General features: G+C 39.3%; 1 protein-coding gene across 2 annotated transcripts in view; it reads left to right on the top strand.

The window, feature by feature from the left end:
* Nucleotides 1-23,805, top strand: part of Klp98A (kinesin-like protein 98A) — a 123,812-nt gene that overhangs the window by 58,767 nt on the left and 41,240 nt on the right. For both annotated transcript variants that reach the window (XM_083137795.1, XM_083137793.1), the window contains exons 3-11: nucleotides 4,189-4,299; nucleotides 7,262-7,378; nucleotides 7,980-8,012; nucleotides 9,041-9,247; nucleotides 13,103-13,272; nucleotides 17,306-17,547; nucleotides 19,290-19,462; nucleotides 20,766-21,361; nucleotides 23,300-23,378. In XM_083137795.1, coding sequence (XP_082993921.1) covers nucleotides 4,189-4,299; nucleotides 7,262-7,378; nucleotides 7,980-8,012; nucleotides 9,041-9,247; nucleotides 13,103-13,272; nucleotides 17,306-17,547; nucleotides 19,290-19,462; nucleotides 20,766-21,361; nucleotides 23,300-23,378 — 1,728 coding nt within the window. The remainder of the gene's footprint in view (nucleotides 1-4,188; nucleotides 4,300-7,261; nucleotides 7,379-7,979; nucleotides 8,013-9,040; nucleotides 9,248-13,102; nucleotides 13,273-17,305; nucleotides 17,548-19,289; nucleotides 19,463-20,765; nucleotides 21,362-23,299; nucleotides 23,379-23,805) is intronic.

Here is a 23,805-nt window from a genome sequence, read left to right as displayed (position 1 = left end):
TTCCAGAGACTTCAGTTCCTTTTTTGTCCTTTGTTCCTCGTCTGTACGTGCTCTTGCAATTTTTTTTCTTTCTCTGTTCGATGCTCAGATGCCGCAGACGAAGTCCTTGTGTTTGCTTTGACCTCCGTGTGGTTGGTTCGTTTAAGAACGGCGCTTATCATGTCTGTGTTGTGAACTCCCCCCCTCCCCTTTCAGTTCAGTTCAGTAAACATTTTTGCATTAATTGTATATAAAAGAATAACGAGATGTGAGTAGTGGGATAGTGAGAGGGTTGCGAAAATTTATGATTAGGGCTCGTCAGTTGAAGACCTATAAATTGCCAAAAAAAAAAACCTATAAAAAGACCTAAAAATATCAAAAAAGGACCTAAAAACGAAAAAAAGGACGTATAAATGTGATCCAAATTAATTAATAACTTCAGTTTTAATTACATATTTAATGCATAAAAAAAATACAAAATTCTGGTGGTATGGAAAACACAGTGTGAAAAAACTATATGAATGAAATGCATCTTCTTTCAGACATTATATATTTTTTAGATTAACATAATTTGAAAAATCATATTTGGCCTAACCACACTAGGGTTACAGAAATAGGACTTCGGAAACCTTACCTCAGTTGGCATTGCAGTATATCACATTAGTCATCTCCAGCGCGACCTTCCAGACAAGTTACGGTTAAAGGACCTTGTACCGTACCTGCTTCAGTCGTCCAAAAATATTTTTCTCTCGTTTCAGGGATGGTTCAAATATATATATATACAGGGTGACAAGAAATAACCCGTACTAATGTTTGTGATCATAAAGTTATTAAACCGAAACAATTGAGCAAAACAACACTGAAGAACAATGACATGGGACCTTAGGAACAAGATGTTCAGCCGGTTTCGAAGTGGCCTCTCTGGGCGGCGATACAGAGGTCCAAACGGGCTTTGAAATTTTGGGCAATGGGCCGCAGGTCCTCGGGCGACAATCGGTTCCACTCGTGACGCAGCAATTGCTTCAGCGACTCCAAACTGTGGTGGCGTTTAGCACATACCCTAGCCTCCAAAATTGACCAGACACTGTAGTCCATTGGGTTGAGGTCCGGCGAGTAGGGTGGCCATTCCGTCGATGCGATGAAGTCCGGAAAATGGGTTCTGCACCACGCTTGCGTCATTTTCGCCCTGTGGGCCGGAGCGGAGTCTTGCTGGAATGTCAATTGCCTATCGCCGAAGTGCTGCTGGGCCCACGGAAGGACGACGTTCTCGAGATTGTCGCGGCGGTACACTTCTTGGTTGATTTTGACCCCTTGATCCACGAAAACCAGGGGCGTCTTGCCGCTTGCGCAAATTCCGCCCCACACCATGACCGACTGCGGATTTTGGCGGTGTTTGACGATGGCTGAGGTACCGGGAGCCTCTGCAGACCAGGTCCTGTTGTTTTGGTGGTTGTGCACCTGCTCCACGGTGAACAGCTTCTCCTCTGTGAAGAGAATGCGTTCCCATTGCTGACCTGCACCCCGGCGCTTCAGAGGGCGGCATCTTTTGAGTCGCAGGCGCTTGGTTTCGTCCGTGAGAAGTTGAACTTTTTGGAGCTTGTACGCCTTGAGGTTGAGGTTCTTTTTCACCATTTGCCGCACCGATTCGCTGTTGATCCCGATCTCACGGGCGACTTTTCTCATGGAGACCCTCGGATTTCGCTGAACTCGCTTTTTGATGATCTTGCGGTTCTGGGAGGTGTTGACGGTAGGCTTTCTTCCTCTTCCGGGACGGTCGCCTTCATGGGCGAGCTCCTTGAATCGATTAACTCCGTCTGAGACTGTCATTTTTGGAACACCCAGCAAACAAACAATTTCACATTGACGCTTTCCTTGACGCCACAGTTAAAAAATTGCACAGCGTTTGGTTGACAGTCTGAAACACAAAGACTGTAATCACTATGAAGCCGAAACAACAGGTACAGTTACAAAAGACTATGGAGAATCCAATAACACAACAATTATTTGGCTACGGTACACTACATTCTTGGCAGGATACGCCAAACTTTGTACGGGTTATTTCTTGTCACCCGTTATATATTATTTATTTCTTTACTACAGAAAGGATGTTTAAGAGGTGATGAACTGATGATGATTCGAATTGAGAATGGTCAGTAAAAACGTAGTCGAAAGAAGGTAAAGTTGCAAAAAAAGTCGTTAAGACCTAAGAAAAGGCTAAAAAAGGACCAATTAGTCAAAAAACACCGAAAAAGGTAAAAAAGGACAAATAAAACCCACCTTTTTCTGGCCTACAATGAACCAAAATGAACATATATTATGCTGGGCCTCGTCTTCGGACACTAGGAAAAAAAAAAAAGATTTTTCCTCAACTTCCGAGTCCTATTTATGATGTTACCAAGTGACCTACTTTAATATAGGTTTCCGAATTCTGATATTTTTTTTCGATCATTTAACATGTAACTAATATTATGTAACTATAACTGCTGTCTTCATTGGCATAATAACATCAGAACTGACACACTGGAAAGGAACTAACTTCAGAAGTCACGTGGTTTTCTTTACATTAACTCCGTTCTTGAAATGGATGGAGAATTAGGAATTGTAGCTTTCCTGGCGACGTGATTCGAACAAGTGTTCTCGGATTACCAGCCAGGTTAAGTCTTAACCTGGCTGGTAACCTGAGAACACTTGTTTGGATGGAGAATTGTTTCTATATTGCGGAAATAAGGGAAATCCGTTCTAGATATTAACAGTAATGATTAAACTGAATTACTGCACAACTTCTGATATATCGGACATGACGTATCTAGGAAGAAAGAAGTAAAATGTAATTGTCTCGTTCTCCTGGCACAAATTTGCTGATAAAAGTGTGTACATCCGGCCTTATTGCATTTTGCCATTTCGATGCATGTTTATCTTCGTGAGGCTGCAGTCCCGTGCTGTTTACACTGTGTGCTTCTTTCAAGGCCAGCTGCAATTTGTTCAGCGTGCTGCTTCATTACAAACGAAATCGGACTCTTAGTCACGCAGAAATACTCCAAGTCAGATAGCTCTCGATTTCCTGTAGACATAAGGCTTGTCAGAGAAAGACTCTCGTGAACAGAAGTTTCAAATGCATTTTTAGAGTTCCACACAGCAACGTGTGGATTTGAGATTCCTGAATTCAGCGTTCACCATCTTGTAGTATTTACACTATTTATTCAGTTTTTTTGTTTGTTTTCCTTTCCAATGACGACACAGTTCTCGTTCGCATGTTCTTGCAGCTGTGCAAACTAGAATTGCCAGATTCTGTAAATGAAAAACGGGGCATGTCTCTTCTCCAATTTCGTCACTCAACAAAAGTAGTAGACCTTGGACAATGACATCATGGGCCTAACTTTGAGGGGGCAGAATTGAAGTTTTTCATCCCATAAAAATTGTACCCATTACTATTTGACTAAGAGTTACATTTGAGAGATCATAAAAATACTTTTACTACTTTGTTCCTCAAGTCTAGGAACAAAAATATCCTTAACTTGTAAATTTTTACAAACATGAACATTCAGGGGGGGGGACAGTTGTTTTATGCAGGAATGTTGTTGGAAAAAATTCCGCCTGAGATCATCCACTCCAGGTATCAAACCTGGGTCTTTCACATGGCAGTCACCCACAGCCCTTGCTTAGACTAGGAGAGGAGGGAAAAATAGGATTTTAATGTTAAAATGTCTTTGATAATACAGAATTGCACATACACAATGAATGCATGACATGTAGGAAACAACAATACAATACTTACAATACATGTTAACTGCTATTGGTGCACTCATAACATGCCACATTACGATCTTGCCACCAATGGGTCTGGGTTCGATTCTGGCCAGTGTTTGACTTCTTTGTATTTATCCTTTTATCTCTTGCAAAACTAGGGAAATAGACATATGCACTGCTAACACTCATTTCAGGCACTTGTATTGCTTCAGTGATTAGTATAGTAGGCAAGCATGTAGGTGGTACCAGGAGACAACACTCCATTCTTACACTTAACTAATACTTGGCTCAGTTGTCTTCCAAGATCTTAAGGCATTGATAGAGGTTTACTTCACTTGTCTGAAGTGCTCTACGAATCAGCTGTAATTACTGAGTAGCATTGTTTTTCTTGAGATGGAATATTTACTCTCTCTTACCTCATGATCTGGTTTTTCTCAATAGTTCCTTATTCTCTCTTTTCAGAACCAACCAAAGGACGGAGAATCTCTTCGTGAAAACTACAAGGACTTCACATTTGATCACTCTTACTGGTCATTTAATTCCAATGACGCCCACTATGCATCTCAAGAACAGGTGAGTATATCCCCTGCCTTCATGCTTCAATCCATTTTCATCGAATTACAAGTTATTGTACTTCATTCATTATGCACTTTTTTATATTTTACTCGTACCAATTCCTTGCCAACTAATTTTTTTTCTTGTTTCAAGTGTGGAATTTATTCTTGTGACTATAGATGAGTGTCTAAAGCAGTGGTTCTCAACCTTTTTGTGTTCACAGTACACTTACGAGTTGGCTGAATTGAACTTTTGCATAAGAAATGACAGGCTCAGGTTTCTCTTCAATTTTTTTATTGTGAGCCAATAAATTCTCTGTAAAATAAATATCTTTAAATAAGCTCTTTAATATTTGTGTCTTGTTCCTTTTTCAAAATTAATACTCAGTGAAATCATTTTTACCAGAAAGATCACAAGGTCTCAGAAGTTTCACAGCATGCCTAGTGGCACATTAGTGAGAGAACCACTTGTCTAAAGCATCAGGCTTTCCCCATAATGTAATATGGCTGCTTATGCTACATACAATGATCAGATTTTATGTTCCCATCTTTTATATTTTTCCACATTACAAACTTAATTTTCCAGCCAAATATAACTTATGAGCAGCTCGGGAGTAAAACTTGATAAGCCACAAAAATATGGAACTGAGAAAAACACAGGTGAAAGTTTGTCCATTACATTGTGGTTTGTGGGGTACTCTGATGTTCCTGTGTGTACTGAAGGAACTTCTCATTCACTATTATACAGCAACTGAATCCAATGTTAACTCAATTTTCATTAAGGAGTGGGTAATCAAGTTTTACTGCCGAGCTGCTCATACATAAATATTTTTTAAATGAATTATTAAATTTATGTTTATTATACATACGAGGGAGAATCAAATGAAAACCGCAATTAATTTTTTCCCACTATTTTAATGCAGGGATAATGTTTGATTGTACATTATTTTTCTATATAGTCCCCTCCCAGTTCAATGCACTTACGCCATCGGATAAATAGTGCTTCGATACCGCGTGAGAAAAGAAAAATTATTTCGGTTGACTGTATAGCCACTCGTGCACCGCCGATTGTACGTCTTCATCAGACTTGAACCTCTGCCCTCCAAGGTGCTTCTTTAATGGACCAAAGATGTGGAAATCAGATGGTGCCAAATCTGGTGAGTATGGCCGATGTGGTAGGCACTTGAAGCGTAGGTCATCGATGGTTTTCATGGTTGCACGAGCAGAATGAGGATGGGCGTTATCATGTTGAAGCAAAACACCTGCACTCAGCAATCCCCTTCACTTTGTGCGTATCGCTGGCCTCAAATGGTTCTTGAGAAGGTCGGTGTAGGTGGCACTAGTCACTGTCGTACATGGGGGCATGTAGTGTTCCAGAATAGGACCTTTCTTATCCCAGAATAAAGTCAACATGACTTTCCCTGCAGAGGGCTGGCTGCAAACCTTCTTTGGTTTCGGCGAAAACGAATGTAGCCATTCTTTGCTTGCACGTTTTGTCTCCTGTTGAAAATGGTGCACCCAACTTCCATCCCTGGTGACAATGTGAGGTAGAAAATCGTCAGTCACCCTCCTCTTCATAATGCCTCAGCAGCTCTTGACATGCATCAACCCGACGGACTTTCAGTTCCTGCGTCAGCTGTCGAGGAACCCACCTGGCGGACACTTTTCTGTAGCGGAGTTCATCGTGCACTATGTGTTGTACTTTACCGAAGCTCGTGTTCAACAAGGAAGCCATTTCAGCCAGGGTGACATGCCGGTTTTCCTGAATAAGCCGATCTGCTGCGGCTATGGACTTCTCTGTCACAACTCGCTGAGCCTGACCCTACGGGGAGCATCAGTCAATAAAGTCTTACCTTCTGCGAATTTCTTGCACCAATCGTAGACTTGCCGCTGTGACAGACAGGCATCCCCATACTTCGTCTGCATTCTCCGATGAATATCAACCGGTTTCACACCTTCACTCCATAAAAATCGAATAACTCCACGCTGTTCCTGCTTGGTGCAACTGCGTAGTGGTGCCGCCATCTTGAATCAGCTGTTACTCACATCCAACCCCACCTACCGGCACTGCTTCGTACTATAGTGGAACCACGAGCAAAACAACGTGCACAGACCCGCGAGTCCTGTGCACCGTACCCCCGCGAGTAGGGGATGGTGAGAGTGGACCATGCTTCCTTATGGCTCGAGGTGGAGGGAGGAGGGGAAAGCTGCACGGGGACTTCTCGTCCCAAGGTTTTTTTCCTTGTGGTCGATGTATACAAGCTCGGAAAGACGTCAAGGACTGTGTCTGCAAATTTCCAAACGCATAGAAAGAAAAAAAAAATTCAATGGCACTTTTGCGGTTTTCATTTGATTCTTTGTCGTATAAATGTTGTGTGTGCCCTCCGTGTGTAACACAGCACAAACAGGGAATCAAATCTCAACCAAATCCACTTACAGCATGCTGGAATGTATTTGTATGTGATGCTCACACACTAGTGTTACTATTTATTTGAGTATAGTGTTAAAGAAACATTTACAGATGACCACTGCAGGTACATTTTTAATTAACATTTTAATAACAGGATGATCTGCTTTCTCATGCCTAAGACTCAAAAGAATGTGAAATGGTATCATGTCTTGTGATCTTACGTACAGTGAAGTTCTACATTCTGGAGTCACTTAAGATATAGCGTTCATATTTGGTTAGAATACCTGGCTCATAAGTGAATTGGGTCTCCATGATAGCGAAATGATAATGCTGTTGCCTTGTGTTCAAGGGGTTCTAGGTTAGGATCCCACTTTGAACACCCAAAATTGTAGGTCCAGTCTCGATTAGCCTATCAGAGCTTGGAGTTGGCATGTAACCAACTTTGACAAACATTATTTTATTGTAGTGTATTTTTTTGATCTTGAAGTTAAAGAACACTAGAAATATCACAAGGATGACTTAACAAAAATTTGTGTAATGTCTCATGGCATTTCTGTCTTGTTTCACTTAGGTTTTTCAAGACTTGGGTACAGACGTGGTCGACAGTGCCTTCGAAGGATACAATGCTTGTGTATTTGCCTACGGCCAGACTGGCAGTGGGAAGACGTTCACTATGATGGGATCACCGGTATGTTTGTATCATGTTGTGTATGCATGTATTATAGTAGATGGCCAAAAAGAAATAAATTTCAGTAATATTGTTGTAAACATTGTGATTTTGAAACTGCACGACCTTATCATAGGATGAGCTATAAATATCCATTTTTTTTTGCTTACATCAAGACCAATGACAAAAACATTAATTTGATAGTGTTGCAAAAGTGTACTAAATTTAAATTATGTAAGTTTTCTTAGATTAAAAGTTAATAAATCGAGAATTGTATTTCTAACAAATTTGGAAAATAGTGAAAGAGTGTTCAAACGAATTGGTACTAATTGTGTGAAGAATTTTAAGAACAGGGTCGTGCCATTTAAAGTGTATGTAAGAAATACATAACTACAGTGCAAAACATGGTTTGGATTAGATTGTCAGTAATGGCATAAAAAGACTAAATAACAAATGACATATTGTCGGAATATGTTTCAAATTATAAACACACATTCCTTCAGTGTTGTAGTATTAGTTAATGGAAAGAATTACATCTGTCATGTGATTATTATGGTAATTTCATCTTGTACATAAAGTTGGCAAAATATTTATATAAGTTATTTTATTGTATTTTTTTCAGGAATCTCAGGGTCTTATTCCAAGAATTTGCAAGGTAAGTTTTCACAGTATTATATTTTTTTTACTTTTGTTTTAATTGAAATTGTGTAAATGAGGCATGTATTCACATACAATTATTTTATTACATTCTTGTGAATTCAAAGCTGATTTTGAAATCATGATGCACTCATAACAGTGAATTTTTTATTATAATTTTTGAGTACCAATATCAGTGACAATAGTTAACTAGTGTTGGCAGAGCCATGGTGGTTTAGTCAATTGGGTGTCGTACTGCCACGTAGGGGACTCTGGTTCGATTCCTGGAGTGGGGGATTTCAGGTGGATTTTTTCAGCAATGGAGGAGCTTTGGGGTTCACCCATCCTCTAATAAATGGGTATCTGTGGACATCCTTTGTGGAGGGGGAAGGTAAAGAGTATGGTGCTGATCACATCTCCTCTACAATGGCCGAGATTATGAATGCTTGGGTCCCTACCCACACTATACTATCAGCATATTGCATTGTGCTGGTGTATCTTTACCTATTGGTATCGGTAGGGATAGGACAGATTAATCAGTACTCTATTGGTATTGACCTATTTCGGTTTATCGGTAATATTTCCGTTCCAATATATCTGTAAACATCTTATAATTTAGTGCACTATTCTGCCATTTTGTTATAAGTTTTATGAATATAAACATACAACCTCCATGCCCTACCTTTTCTTAAAATAAAAAATGTCTAAATTTGCATTGAAATCATCTGTTAACATTCATTTATTAAGGAGGTCAATGAACTATTACATTTTTCAAGGACCATTTAGAAATTTATATTGGATCGGTAGAATATCGGTTATTGGTAAATTTTATATCGGTGCTTTATTGGTATCGACCAAAATTTTATATTGGTCCTTCCCTAGGTATCGGTATGAATTGAGCCCTAATATTTTTATCATCTTGTAACAAATCAGCAATCTCTCAATGGTAGTAGGTAACATTTGTGAGTTACATTCCACCTTTTCCACCATCTTGTTTTGCTCTGTGTAGTCTTGTACATTTGCAATAAGGCATGGTTTTTATTTCAGACACTCTTCAGTCGTATGAAACAAGGGAAAGAGAAAGGTGCCAACTACAGAACGGAAGTGAGTTACCTGGAGATTTATAATGAGAGAGTTAAAGATCTTCTGAGCAGAGACACAAGCCACAATCTTCGAGTGAGGGAACATCCACAGCGAGGTCCTTACGTTCAAGCCCTCTCGCATCATCTGGTCACAGCTTATGCTGATATTCAGGTGAGAGGAAAAAATTCAAGCGAAAACTTGAAGTTAAATATACAGGGTGTCGCACGAAATGATCCTCCATTTTGTTCTTGGATAAAAACTATATTATAAAAAGCTTTCAATAAAAGATGTATCACAGAAAAGGTTACACTTTGGAAAAATGTACTACTGCAATACATGCTCAATATAACCACCGTTGTTATTGTTAACTTCACTCAAGCGAACATCAATGTTACCAATTACCATATGGCACATGAGTTCCGTAATTTCACTGCAAGCTTGGCTAACTCTTTCATTAAGTACTCGTGGATTCTCAGTTGTCCAAAAATGTACATTTTGTTTAACCACACCATCAAAGTGAAAGTGTGCCTTATCGGAAAACCAAAAGTTGTTCAGTATTTTTATGTTATCCTCAGTCCAATGAACGAAGGCCATTCTCTGCTGTTTGTGTTTCTTTGCGAGTTTATGCACCATGGCAATCTTGTACCAATATATGTGGAGATCATTTTTAAGAATCTGTTCAAGAGAGTGTCTTGATATTCCTAGCTGTATAGCTGCTTTTCTAGCCCATTTGCCGGGTCTCGTCTGCATAGCAACATGCTACGTTCCCCAGATTATTCTCAATAGAACTACTTACGTTTATTCCTCAACGGCGGGCCTGAGACTTACCAGCCTACTATGAAGCCCTCAGGTTTGGGGAAATCAGATAAGGATATGCAAACCTTAGTAACTCTCGCACACAAAAATATATTTAGAAGTCAGTTAATGTTAATATATTACACTTGAACTCACAATTAAACTTCTTATTACAAACAAAAGTGTATTTAGATCATAATACTTCTTCACTACACAAATTAAAACATTCACATTTCCAAAATCACTTCCATTATTCCAGCAACATCCATAATATCTCTCACCTCACAACCCACAATCAAATGTTTTAAGGTTAGTCCATAACCATAACAGACTACCCAATTGAACAAAACAAATTACGTCATAATAGACAATTAACATTTTAAACATATTAAACACCTAAAATGATACAATAAGTGGGTGCGTATCAAACATAAACAGCTTCAACATTCTCAGGCGAATGTAAAGGTTTGGAATGATCACGCTTTGATTCCAATACTTTCCCTTCCATTCAAAACTTTTCATGCAGTTTGAGGATCGTTTTAATAGAGGGGGACCACCGACTATGAAAATGTGCACGAAAACGCCTATGAGCCACAACAATGCTCTTTGTTTCAGAAAAAAATGGCACAGTTGCTGATAGCTGTTGCATCGTAAGTCTTCCTTTGTCTGCCATGTTGTCTACCCTAGTCACGTAGCGACAGCATCATGAATTAATTACGCTTCACATTTCATCACGCGACTCTTTCAATGGCTACTACAACTGCTGTTGACACACATTACGTGATTCCTCATCTTAGATCCGAAAAAAATAATAAACAAATGGGGAGTCATTTCATGCGGCACCCCTGTAGTTGGAACAGCTTTTACACTACATGCTGCATGGGCATCCTGAGATACAGAGTCCGACAATTAAGTAATGAGACTGATTTTATATTGTGAAAAGGAAACAAAATAATTGAAAATTTCCTGCTTATTACTCAAAGTACATCCCTCCTGCATCAATACAGCAATTGGCACGGTTGGCCAACGATTGATACGACATCTGCAAGTCTTCATGTGGTATGACTTGAAGATTGGACGTCACAACCTGTTGGATAGTCCTGTGTTCATCAAAAGTGCATAATGTCAGCAGCAGCTTCACTTTCGGGAACAGAAAATAATCACAGGGAGATAAATCTGAAGAGTAGAGAGGAAGATTCAACACATTCACTTGGTTTTGGACCAGGAATACTCAGACAAACACTGCTCCCTGGCACCATGCATTATCGTGGAGCAGGAATCAACTGCCCGTTTCAGGAAAGTGAGCTTGGGGAGGGTCAGTTCTCTTTCATAATCATTCAGAGCACTACAATAGCAATTACAGTTTCATCCTCTGGAACAAATACATTATGAATAATGGCTTTGCTGTCGTAAAAACTGCAATATTGTCTTCACCTTTGATTTTTCGAGCTGCATTTTCTTCCCTCTTGGTAAATTTAGCAACTTCTACCCTGCAATTTGTTGGTTCGTACATGAACTGTAGTGAAAATGGTCTGTTTTATCCTCCACAATAGAATTCAAGAAATGTTTGTTTCCATAAGCAGTTTCATGAAAGTTGATGTTCACTCGCTGCTCCATAGCTATTTCGTGACAACACCCTTGCACCTCCTTCACGATATGGCGCATAATTTCCAGCATGCCCATTGCAAGTTCGTGAGGTGTTGCCAGGTTATGGATTATGGACCACACTACATCATGAACGTGTTACTTCACAGATAAAATGCACACGTGGGACACTATAAAATCAGCCTCATTACTTAATTTCCAGACTGTGTATCAATACTTCACATGCCTTTTGATTGCAGTCAGACAAGTGGGACAATTGAGATCAATTGTGCTGCAATAATTGAGCATTTGTTTTATTTTGCTGTACACCAACTTTTATAGGATTCCCACTGAACTGGAAAAATCGTTAAACTCTACTTAGGCATGAAGAGATGATGATAGAGTTGGGGAATGCTATTAAATAAATGTTCAGAAACCTGGAAAAGTCATGGAAATTATTATTATTATTTTGCTTACTATGATTGGAAACTGAAAACCCATTTGACTTTCTCCATGTTTGGAATATTTTTGTGAAATTTTATTTTCATAATTTATTTCCAACGGGGTTAAATAAACTTCATTTTCATAGTCTGAAAGACAGTAAATTAAATGATTATAATGCAGTCAGGAATTATTTACAAGTACCTGCAATACCTGAAAAATACAAGGATTTTGGGTCTGTAAAATATGTGGGGACCATGTGTTGTTCTAATATTATGAATGACATAGATCAATATGTACTGTATCAGTATGGATATTTCTATAAATAGTGTGTAAATGAATGTATTGTTCTGTTCTATTGTTATTTCTATTATATAAAAGTTCAATTCATTTATGCTGTTTTAGTAAAACACGTTTCTAATACAGGGTGATTCAAAACGATTGTGATATTTTCAGAAGCACCCTGTATACAACTTTCTTATTTTTTTTACAGAGGCATGATTCTGTATCAGTCATTCAAGAAATGAGTCTTCATCATGTACTTGTCATTCATTCTGCATAGAAATTGTTAACTCACACTGGAAGTATGTCTTGGCCCTCCTTTCAATCTTCTTGACCAATCTGACTGATCTTAAAGTTTCACTTAAACTTGCAATGGAAACAGTATTCTTCAGGTGTTTTTTTTTTTTCAAAGCTGTTACATAACTGTATAAGATTTGAATTGTGAGTTTGGCATGGGCATATCTCTATTTGTTCAATCATCAATTTCATCAATTCATCCCCATCGTAAATTCCACAGGTGGAAAAGCAATGGAAGGCAGGGTTGTTAAAGGTGCAGGAATTTTAAATAAATTCAATTCCAGTTCAGGAGAGAGAATAAGCAAGCGTAAATGGTTCCTGGACTAAAGAATTTTTTTGTCTGTAAAGTAAATGTATGTAAAAGTAAAAGTCCATGTTCCGTATTGAAATGAAACAATAAGCAACTTGGACTGAATTTAAATTGTGCGAGAAAATGGATTTCGGTCCTGTTGCAGAACCCAACAGAACCCATTAGAATTTATGAGTTCCTTAATGGAAAGTTAAAAATTGAAATTTTAAAGCACTTTGTGACACTTCAACTTAAACTTGGCGAAAGCAATAGAAATGCTAATACAGGGTATTTTAACTGTGTGGAATTAGTAACCCACTTTTGGTTGTTGTTAACAGGAGCTGATGCATCGCGGTAACATCCATCGGACAACAGCAAGCACAAACATGAATGACGTGAGCAGCAGAAGTCATGCCATCTTCACAATAATGTTCGTCCAGGCAGGTTTCGCAGGGGACATGCCTAGCGAGACTGTTTCGAAAGTCCATTTGGTTGATCTTGCTGGAAGGTAAGCTTTGGTGCCTTGTTGCTATGCAGTGATCAAATTTATATTGTATAGAGAATACTCATAAAGTAGATACTTGTGTAATTGTATCTGTTAGTGATATTTTAATGGGCTCTGTTGCCTTTGAGACTGATCACAGAGGCAATTCCACATAGGTAAAGAGTGGAAGTGGGTGAAACCATGAATAGCTCAGTAGCTCAGTAGGTAGAACAATAAATGTACTTGAAACCAGTAATGGATAGCATCCCCTGTTCCCCAAAAATTCCAACCTGAATTGTTACACTGATGAAATACAACTTGACAGGCATATGACGCATTTCAGTTTACAATGTTACCTTCAATTTATTTTCACGTACACCTGTTCGACTTTTGATCTGTCACCATCAACGATCCTCGGTTCAAATCTCAGCCTAGCCGTGGGTGTTCTTTGTGAGTGTCGGGCCTCCTTGGTGGCACAGTGGTAACATCGTTGCCTTGTAATAAAGAGGTCTCGGATCCAATACCCAGTGGGGGCACATAGTGGTTCAGATCTCACTTTAAACTGTAGGTCCAGTTCCGATTAGCTTTACTGTGTATAAAGTGGACTTAAAACACCAAATCAATCTTTGTGGGTGTCCTTTTGTCAATTTTATCTAATCATCACTCATCCTCATTATCGCAGTAATCAAAAATGACAGAAAAGCTATGCTGAATAAGAAAAGTACAAATACATACACCTTTATTTTGGTAACCATTGTGAATTGTAATCCAAAATATTATTTTGCAATGAGCATGTACATTAGGGTGATGACTTTTTTACAACCTCATTTCCCTGTATCATAATTTGATGAGCTTTCATTAAAGATTACATAAAATCTTACTTTCAAGGTGATTAGATAAAAAAAAACTCACGCACAAAATGATTTTAAAGATTTTATCAGTTTTTTTGCCCATTTTTTGAAGTCACTGTAAGCAGATATAAAATTGAACACAAGCTTTAGAGTCACATATATACAACATTATATAGGGTCATCAAACACACGAGGAAGTCAATTATTCACGATGATGTCATTGGACAGGATGAATCTCAGTGGGAGGTTGTCCTTGTTGCGGCAGGAGTCGTGCAAGTCTTGCATAACTTTGATCGCACGCTCACAGCACTGGTTGCTTTGGGCAATGTTGATTGGAGATTCATCTGTTTTCCAGTGGGTTTTCAAGCATTTGAGACCTGTTGGGTAGTCATTCAGAACTGCAGATAGTTCATCAAAATCTTCAGCGCTGAACAATTGACTGCTGAACCAATGGTCAGCCCATGAGTAGGAAATGAATGAACAAATTTCACGCAGCCTGTTCCGGGTTTCAGGCATCAGAATAAACTCAAGAAGGGCTAGAATGGCACGAGAGTTCCATCGTGCATTGCTGATGTTTGGGATCTGTTGAAACTTCATGAAGGGGATCTCATTCCTGTCAGTGAAATGACGGAAGACACGAGTGAGGTGGTAGAGAAACTTCATGTCGTCTCTCCAGCTGCCTGTTTCCTTTATCTCAGTTTTACCGTTGCTGAAGGCTGCTTTCAATTTATCATAATTGCTCATCAAATCCTGCACAAAGAAGTACTCGATGTTTGGTGATTTAGTCGAACCATGGAGCTAATCGTCCATGACAACGCGAAGAACGCGATCCAGCACATGGTGCTGGCAACTGATGAACTTGGGTTTGGGGTGACCTTTCTCTTCGAACATTTGCTGCAGCTGAACAACAACGCCCGTCTTCTTGCCGGTATTCACGCTGGTTGTGTCAGCAACAATCATCACACTTGATCCCCACAGGTTGAACTCCTCTAACACATCCTGGAGTCCTTCTGCGATTGTTTGAACTTTCCCATCTTTCAATTTGAGTACAGACAACTTAATTTCTTTTGCTTCATTCTTGAGGACCACGGCCTGATATTCAAAGCCATCAATGTGTTTGCCGTCAAAGTGTATGCTCCACTTCTCCAGATGAAGCGTGCTCACCAAGTGCTTCTTCATCTGAGCAGCTCTCGTGTAGATAGCCTTGTGGATTGCTGACTGACATGGGGTTGGGATTTCAATGCCCTCACCAGAAAGCTGGCGGCACACCTTTGCTGCTTCATGGGACGACAGCTTTCAGCTTGTAACAAGGCATCTTGCAATGCCCGTTGTGTTATGCTTCCTTGTGCTCGTTGATGCTTCATTGTCGTCCTCCCAAGGACTGTCTTTGCTGTTGTCGGATGAGTCCGTGTAACTGTCGGAACAATCAGGTGATGCTGAGCTGGTAAGTGTTGACACAGTCACTTCCATTGCCTTCTTTTACTTGGATGGGTGGATGGTCTTTGCACTAGCATGTTTGCAACTGGAATAACCAACCTGGCCCTTGCTCTCAATTTGCAGTTTGTAGAGGTTTTCTCATCCTCTTTGCACATCCATTCGTCTTTCACCTTGGTCACATCAAACAATTCATTCAATGAATCAAAGTTTGTTTCTTTCTGCATCGCTCATAGTCTTTCAGAAGGTTTGCTAGTTTTGCACAAATGGCTTTATCAGACACATGCGGGAAGTTCAATGTTTTGCTCCATAGGGCTTTAAGCTCCACAGCAATTAGACTGATCCTCTCTCTCCATTCTTTGGCAGTGGATTCAAGAAATTAGAAGCATCCAATGACGTGGCTTTTCAGGAGCATGCGACTCCGTTCACTCAAGGGTGCTACATAAATTGCCACGTTGCCTCTTCTTGATGGCGCTTGAAACTGGACTAAGTTCTTTGTCCAGGTTTCCTTGTTCTTCTCCGTGTTAGAAGAGGTCTTCTTGAACGACATGTTGTCTTCTACTCAGCAACAGAAATAGAAAAGGCCTTAACGTAAATATTAAATACGTAACAAATTAAAGAAACTGTTATTGAGTTTCCATATACTTTATTTAAAAACAAGCAAAAAACAATTATAGAAAATAAAAAAAAGACAGATACTAATAATATATTAGATGCTCAATTATAATTAGCGAGAGAGTTCAATGTAGCTCACCAAATAATACAAGGATTTATTTATAATATACTCTGGATAATGCGAAATTGCGCATTGCGCAATAGTTATAAGGCAATAATAATGTTGACACCAAATTAATCTAATCAAAACTCAACTACCCGCTTTTAACACTTCGCTTATATAGCAGTTTAGTACTGTACAGAAGCTTCCCATGTAATTACGTCACCGTGACGTCACAATCCGGCCAGACGGCGCACAGCGTTCTATGATTTTCTGGAATATTCCATACAATTCTCTGGTGCATAAATTATTGCACAACTCTGTTTGCTGAATTATATTATATATAAATATTGTTAATACAATTTTATGAAATGGTAAAATGGCATACATAAAATTTAAAAATTGTTTGTGCGTGACCTTTTTCAATATTTCAGTGGCATATACCTCATTTTAGTCATTAATAGGCAAAAGTTCATCCATTTGTGCTACAGGAAATATTTTTTGAGAAAAAAAATGAAAAAGTCATCACCCTAATGTACATGAACATTGATGTCTGGGAGGATGGGGGCAAGGAGGAGTCATGCCCCCATCCCCCATGGAAAATGACAGGGGTCCCAGGTTCGAATCCTGGCCTGGGTATGGATGTTTGTGAGTGTCCATTCATCAAATTCATCATGTCATCACTCATCTCCATCTTCGCAAATTAGCCAAAAGTGGCACAAAAAGTGAAGTAAAATAAATCAAATCAAACCCATAAAAAATGAGTGTCAACCTAAAATTATGTCACACAAAACTTCATTTCAATCACAGTAATTTGTTAATTATTTGAAGGGACAATATAACTTCGAACGAAATAATGTTTCTTGAGAGGCTGACACTATCATGGTAGAAAATATTGCTTATTTGCCCTGGAAAAAATTACTTTGCTTGCTTCTTGGTGGAATAAATTCTGTGGATGTCCATGGAGATGAATGTCCATTTTAACACAAAATATTCTTTCATGTAGTGAAGATGGAGACGCACTTTAATTGCAACACAAAATATTCATTTTTTACAGCGAACGAGCAGATGCAACAGGTGCAACTGGCCAGAGGTTGAAAGAAGGTGCACATATCAACAAGTCGTTAGTAACTCTGGGCTCTGTGATATCCGCTCTTGCCGAGCTGTCTTCTATTTCTGAAGGGAACCTCATGGCGAACAGGAGTAGCAGACAAGTGTTCATTCCATATCGGGATTCAGTCCTCACATGGTTGCTCAAGGATAGTTTGGGTGGGAATTCCAAGACTATTATGATCGCAGGTGAGTGTGTGGCTTAATGATGGGGAGTGGATGTATACCTTATAATAAGAGTGAAAAAGAGAACTGGAAGAAGGATGAAAATAAAGGAAAATGGCCAACAGCCTCGAGAGAGGTAAACTGCAATTATACCATGCCATGGGGCATATATAGGGGTATGTGGGTGTAAGGCCCAATGCATTCTTCGATCTCTGCCATTTTGGAGGTGATGTGATCAGTATCATACTCCAGACCGCATTTAGTCCTCATTTACAGCGTGTTTTAAAAGTCTGCAGGATTCTAAAAATCTATAACTTGTAAAGTAATAGGTTTATTACAACGAAATATTGTTTGTTACACAATGTAAACTTTAAAATTCATGTTTGATGTGGTTTGGTTCATTGCCAGATCTCCTGCTGGGCACCATTCATGTCCAAACACTCTTGCAATCTTTGTCTGGTGACCTTGGAGGTCAAGGTGTGGGTCCTCTGTGGCCAATCCATCTCTCTCCAAATTGACCATCATTAAACTGACAAACATCAAGGGCCAAGAGTGTATGTGTATGTGTGTGGGAGTGGGGGGTACACCATCTTGCTGGAAGTGGACCTCATTGATGATACCCAACCTCTGAAGTTCTGGGACATGTAATGTCTGTAACATGTTCAGGTAGCTGATGGCATTCACTGTGTCCTCCTGGAAGAAAAATGGAAACTGTGCACTACACATTGAACCTTGGGGGCTATCCCGCTTGTGTGTCTCGAACTCATGTGGATTCTCACCCCCCCCCCAAAAAAAATCGGCAGTTGTGTATGTTCATTTTTTCCGAAACTTGAAATGTGGCCTCATCAGAGAAGAGAATGAGAGACTGAAGGACATCGCTACCGTCACCATTTGATTGTGTTAACTTTAATTCACAAAAATCCCGGTGGAGACACATAGTTGTTCGGATCCCACTTTAAACTGTAGGTCCAGTCCCAATTAGCCTTACTGTACGTAAAGTGGACTTAAAACACCAAATCAATCAATCAATCAATCAATCAATTTAATTCACAAAATTCCTTCCTCATGTCCAGTCCTCTTCTATCGTGCACAAATCTCAACTTGTAAGGTCTGGCTTTCACTCTCTTGTGTAAGATACTGAGTAACATAGTCGTCTCCACTCCCAGTTCCAAGGATCTTAGTTTAAGAGATTTCATTTGACACCGTTACGCACTCTCCTGCATTGCATCCACCACACACCACATCGTCACTCATTCTTGGCCTCCCACTACATGGCAAATCTGCTATGCTTCCCGTAGCCTTAATCTTTTCTTTGTACCATCTCTGGACACTTGTCTCTGCTGGAGGTGGTTTTCCAAACGTTGTTTGAACCTTTTCCGTGCCAAAACACAAGATTTTACCTCGGCAAGCCATAACTCTCACTGAGCTTTTTCCTGCATCGATGCCACCTTGGAATCACGTGATTGCATAATCACCTGTGTTCTTCTGTGTTAATAAACAATATTTCATTGTAATAAACCTATTACATTAAAGTTATAGCTTTTTAGAATCCTACAGGACTTTTAAAACACAGTGTACACAGATGCAACTGTACCAGTTTTGTTCACATATGATTACATTTGGTTTGAATTTCTGTCTGTTATAAATTTCCTCTCCTGTTTGAAGCAGGTTATTTACATTTTGTGATGAATGCCACTTGTGATATTTTCTTGCTAAGTCATGAATGATGTATGTAAAACTAAAATAAACACTTGTTTATTTTGTAGCTGTTTCCCCTGCTGATTGCAATTATTCTGAGACACTTAGCACATTGCGATATGCGAACCGAGCGAAGAACATCATAAACAAGCCTACCATCAATGAAGATCCGAATGTCAAGCTGATCAGAGAATTGAGGGCCGAAATTTCTAAATTGAAGTCTCTTTTAGGAAATGAATATGTAAGCTAACTTTATAATAGTTCCTACTACATTCTTATTGCAGTAATTTACAGTAAAACCTCATTATTCTGGATTATTTGGGGAGGGGGGTAAGTTGACCGGTTTAACGGAAGTCCGGATTAACTGAAATAACCTAAAAGAACAGTAGAAAGTGCATTAAAACTCCGTTTATAGCAACAAAACACATTTATTATGGTGTATTTAAAGGGCATAGGACTAAATCTATCTTCTATATATATAAAAATGGATGTATGTGTGTGTGGGTGCGTGTGCGTATATATATTTGTTCCGGCATTACTCTCGAACGCCTGGAGCAATTCCAACTAAACTTGGTACACGTATCACTTGCAATCTGGAAAGAAATACTGTGGGGGTAAGACACCCCTGGCACCCCTAGGGGTGGGGGCGGGAAGGGGGTGACATGTAAAAATAATCGAACACTACCAATATTAGTGTGGAATCCATAGTTTTCGGGGTCGCTAGGATGAATAGTGACACTCCCAATGCCATCAACTCCAAGTTAATTTTACACTATAGTTAGAATTCGTTATTTTTCTGTCTAATAGAAGATTGGGATAAATAAATACCCGAGCAACGCTGGGCAATCAGCTAGTACACTGTACAGTACAGTAAAATGTAAAACAATACGGCACTGCGGTGCTTCTATCCACATTTAAAACCTTGCATTCTGCTTTTTTTTGTGCCTGTCCAGGTTAAGTGAAGTCCAGCTTATCGGGGTCAGGATTAACGAGGTTTTCCTGTATTGATTGTGTATTTGCAATGGTATATTCTGGGCATGGACTAATGTGAAATTTACTTACAACTGATAGTATACATTTTGTCAAGTGCATCATTGATTCAATCATCATTTTTTTTAAAGTACTTAGCAAAGAGACTGTGTGAATTTTTCCTTAGGCAAATAAACTCTCTTAAAATAAAATTATAGTGTATTTAAGGAAGTTTTCCTGGTCACCTGCCCTGGGATTCAAACTAGGGTCTTCTGCATGGTTGCCAGATGCTCTTTCAATGAGCTACCGAGGCCCATTTCGAATGTCAAGATTAAAGAAATTCCTGTTCTGATCCTGTTTCAACCTAAACTTTCTGTCCCGCACACCCCTAGTTATCGGTATTGGTATATTTTATATCGGCACTTTATCAGTATTGCCCAAAAATTTCATATTTGTCCATCCCTAAAACAAAACATCAGTAAGTGTTCACATACATTTATTTGCATTACAATGGACCAGTTTTTTAAAGTGTGTGTGTATTGTAAGAAACACTTATATGTTTTGTTTTTTAACAGACACCAGAATCGCAGCCACAGATGCTTGCACAACTCCAGCAGAAGGAAGCGCAAGAGAAAGTGCTCACGGAGAAATGGACCGAGAAATGGCGAGAAACACAGAAGATTTTACAAGAGCAGAGGGCTCTAGGACTGAGGAAATCTGGTCAGGGTGTTGTTTTAGACTCGGACATGCCACATTTAGTCGGTATAGATGACGACGTTCTCAGCACGGGAGTAACGTTTTATCATCTCAAGGAAGGGGAAACTTCAATAGGCTCCGAAGAAGCATCCGTGAAGCAGGATATCGTTCTAAATGGCATCGGAGTGGAGGCGGAGCATTGCAGCATAAAACTGGAGAACGGATTGGCCACTTTGATACCAAAGAACCAGGCTCAGTGTTGGGTTAATACTGTTCTGATAGATAAACCAACTCGTCTTTCGCAAGGATGCATAATACTTCTTGGACGCACAAACATGTTTCGCTACAATGACCCCGAGGAGGCAGCTAAGCTACGGAGGGAAGGCAGCAAGGCTCATCTCAATCTGTCACGTTCTTCTCTCCTCAGTTGGTCCACAAATGACTTGGCGTGGTCAACAGAAAATTTGAATTCAAGGTAAATAAAGAGCACTTACTCCTTAAAAATGTAAGGTACAGTTTCACATAAAGTTCATTTAGGTTTTTTCAAGTGCTTGCAAAAAATTTTATTGTATTAGAAATAAAGAAGAAATCCATTTCTAGCATCTGGACTCGTAACCAGCATAATCCATACCAATGTATGTCGAGCGTGCACCCATGTGTGTTCCAAGTGCCCCTATATCTCTATAACCACAGCTTTTATCAAAGGTGTTCTAATTATAATTTTTTAGATGTGTTTTAGAAGGGAGAGTCAAATGAAAAACCTTCATTTGTTTTTTTTCTTATCTAGTTGATTTCTGTATGTAGGGTTGCACAAGTTTGCTGCATTTTAGCACAGACCTATTGCTGATCTAGGAGAGCTATTTTTTATCAACCTCCGATAGAGCATGAAATCTAAACCATAGTGAATAGCAAAATGGGTTTATTGACAAAAGTTACGTACACCTATAATCTACTTTTCAACTTTTATCACCAAGATTCAAGACATTTATCGTACTGATTCACCAGCTTTCCAATACCCTCTGCAAAAAGGTCTGCACTGTGTCCCGAAGCTCCTCGTTGGTGTGGAAACGCCGTCCTCCCAACCAATTGTTCATCGCTGGGAAAAGATGGAAGTTACTCGGTGCCAGGTCTGGTTTGTAGGGAGTGTGATCAAACACTTCGTAGGGGAATCGTTGAAGAAGGGATTGGGTTGACGCAGCAACATGCGGTCGGGAATTGTCATGAAGCAAGACAATGCCTCTCAGTTTGTTCTGGATGGCTCTGCGTAGTCTCCACAATGTCTCGCAGTATGCAGCCGCATTGATTGTGGTCCCCGGCTCCATAAAGGTCAACCAGTAACACACCTCACACTTGGCGGGAGAGTCGATTATAGCAGACATCTCTACGCACCCGTAGCTCAGCTTCAACTGAAGTGTTGCCCTTGGCAGTAGTGGTGGTGGTAGTGGCAGGGGGGATGTCAATCATGCATGACGCCCCGCTTCCTAGTGCTTCACGGATCAGCTGGTGTCGTCATCGGAGGTTGAAAAAAAATGGCCCTCGTACATATATTTTCAACTTTGAGTTAGTACCTGTATACCTTAAGAAGACTAAGTCTTGGCAGTCCATGTACAGTCACTTACGAGCGACTGCGAAGGCCTTTCCATCCATCTGCCTGCATAGTGAGACCATTGTCGAACTTTCTCTTCCATTAGTAAAATTGGTGGTGTGGTAATCATGCACAGAGATATTGAATTTTCATTTGCCGAGAAATTTCTGCCAGTTTTAGGCTGACAGAGAGCAAGAAACCACCCCTCTTTACTGGTGCAAGTGTGTAGAGTAGGTGCCATCTTTAAAATAACAAAAATGGCATTTTGAAGCTCACTTGATAAGTGTTGCAACCTTGAGGTCATGTAAATAATAGTTGATACCTCATGTAAATTTGAGCTGTATACAGTCTGCCCTACAGTTTTTATTGAAGTTTTAAGGTTTTCATTTGACTCATGTAATACAGTGTTCTTGTGAAGGTGTTCCTTTCCAGAGGATTTGTTATTTTAATTTGGTCACTCCAGTTAGATTTGTGAGGGCTATTGACCCTTTATTGGTACTAATCATATCAAATAATGAGATGATCACAGTTTTGTATTTTAAGTTTTATGTATGTGATCTCTTCTTCTAAGCTTACCTGTTTGAGTTTGTCCACTTTATGCACAGAAAGGCTAATCGGGACTAGATGTACAGTTTTAAAGTGGGATCCGAACCACTATGTGACTCCACTGGGTATTGAACCTTAGCTCGTAATGCCTGGATTTCAAGACACTATGCCAATAATGAGACCTCTTCCTCTAAGCTTAATTAAATTTATTATTGTGCAGTTTTTTTGTTACAATTAAGGATGTGAAGCAGTAACTGATGGTGAATTTTATTTACTTTTTAGCTATATAGAAGAGCCAGAGAGATTAGAAGTTTTAGAAAGTGAAAGAGCCTCCCTCCTAAAAGAAAAGGAAGCTTTTAAGGTAATTTGGAACATCATCTTGTTTTGGTCTTCTAAGGTATTTTTTTGAAAGGTCAGAATAAACATGGTTTGTAATTAGTTGTACAACTTTGTCGTCACTATGTTCCCATTTTATCTACAATCATTGTGACAAAAAAATGTGCATATTTGGGATGAGATCCCAGTAAGTTTTTTTTTTAAAGCATTGTGATATTACTGTAATTCTTTAAATTGAAGGTGCACCTTTATTTTTTCTCTTTTTGTTCTTCCTTTTCTTTCAGGTTTTGCATGTTGAAAGTTTAGTCACACCTTGGATTTGATTGCATCTTGGATCTGAGTATATGTGTATAATTATACTACAGTATTAGTGTAATATACAGTAGAATGGAGTATTTGCTAAGCATTTTTTTTTCTAGATGTTGATTAAAAATACCAGTATTGATAAAAAT

This window comes from Lepisma saccharinum, chromosome 16 (assembly GCF_977018435.1).
Source record: "Lepisma saccharinum chromosome 16, izLepSacc3.1, whole genome shotgun sequence".
NCBI lineage: Eukaryota > Metazoa > Arthropoda > Insecta > Zygentoma > Lepismatidae > Lepisma > Lepisma saccharinum.
The sequence above is the reverse complement of the archived record's forward strand: the minus strand, read 5'-3'. Positions and strand labels throughout refer to the sequence as shown.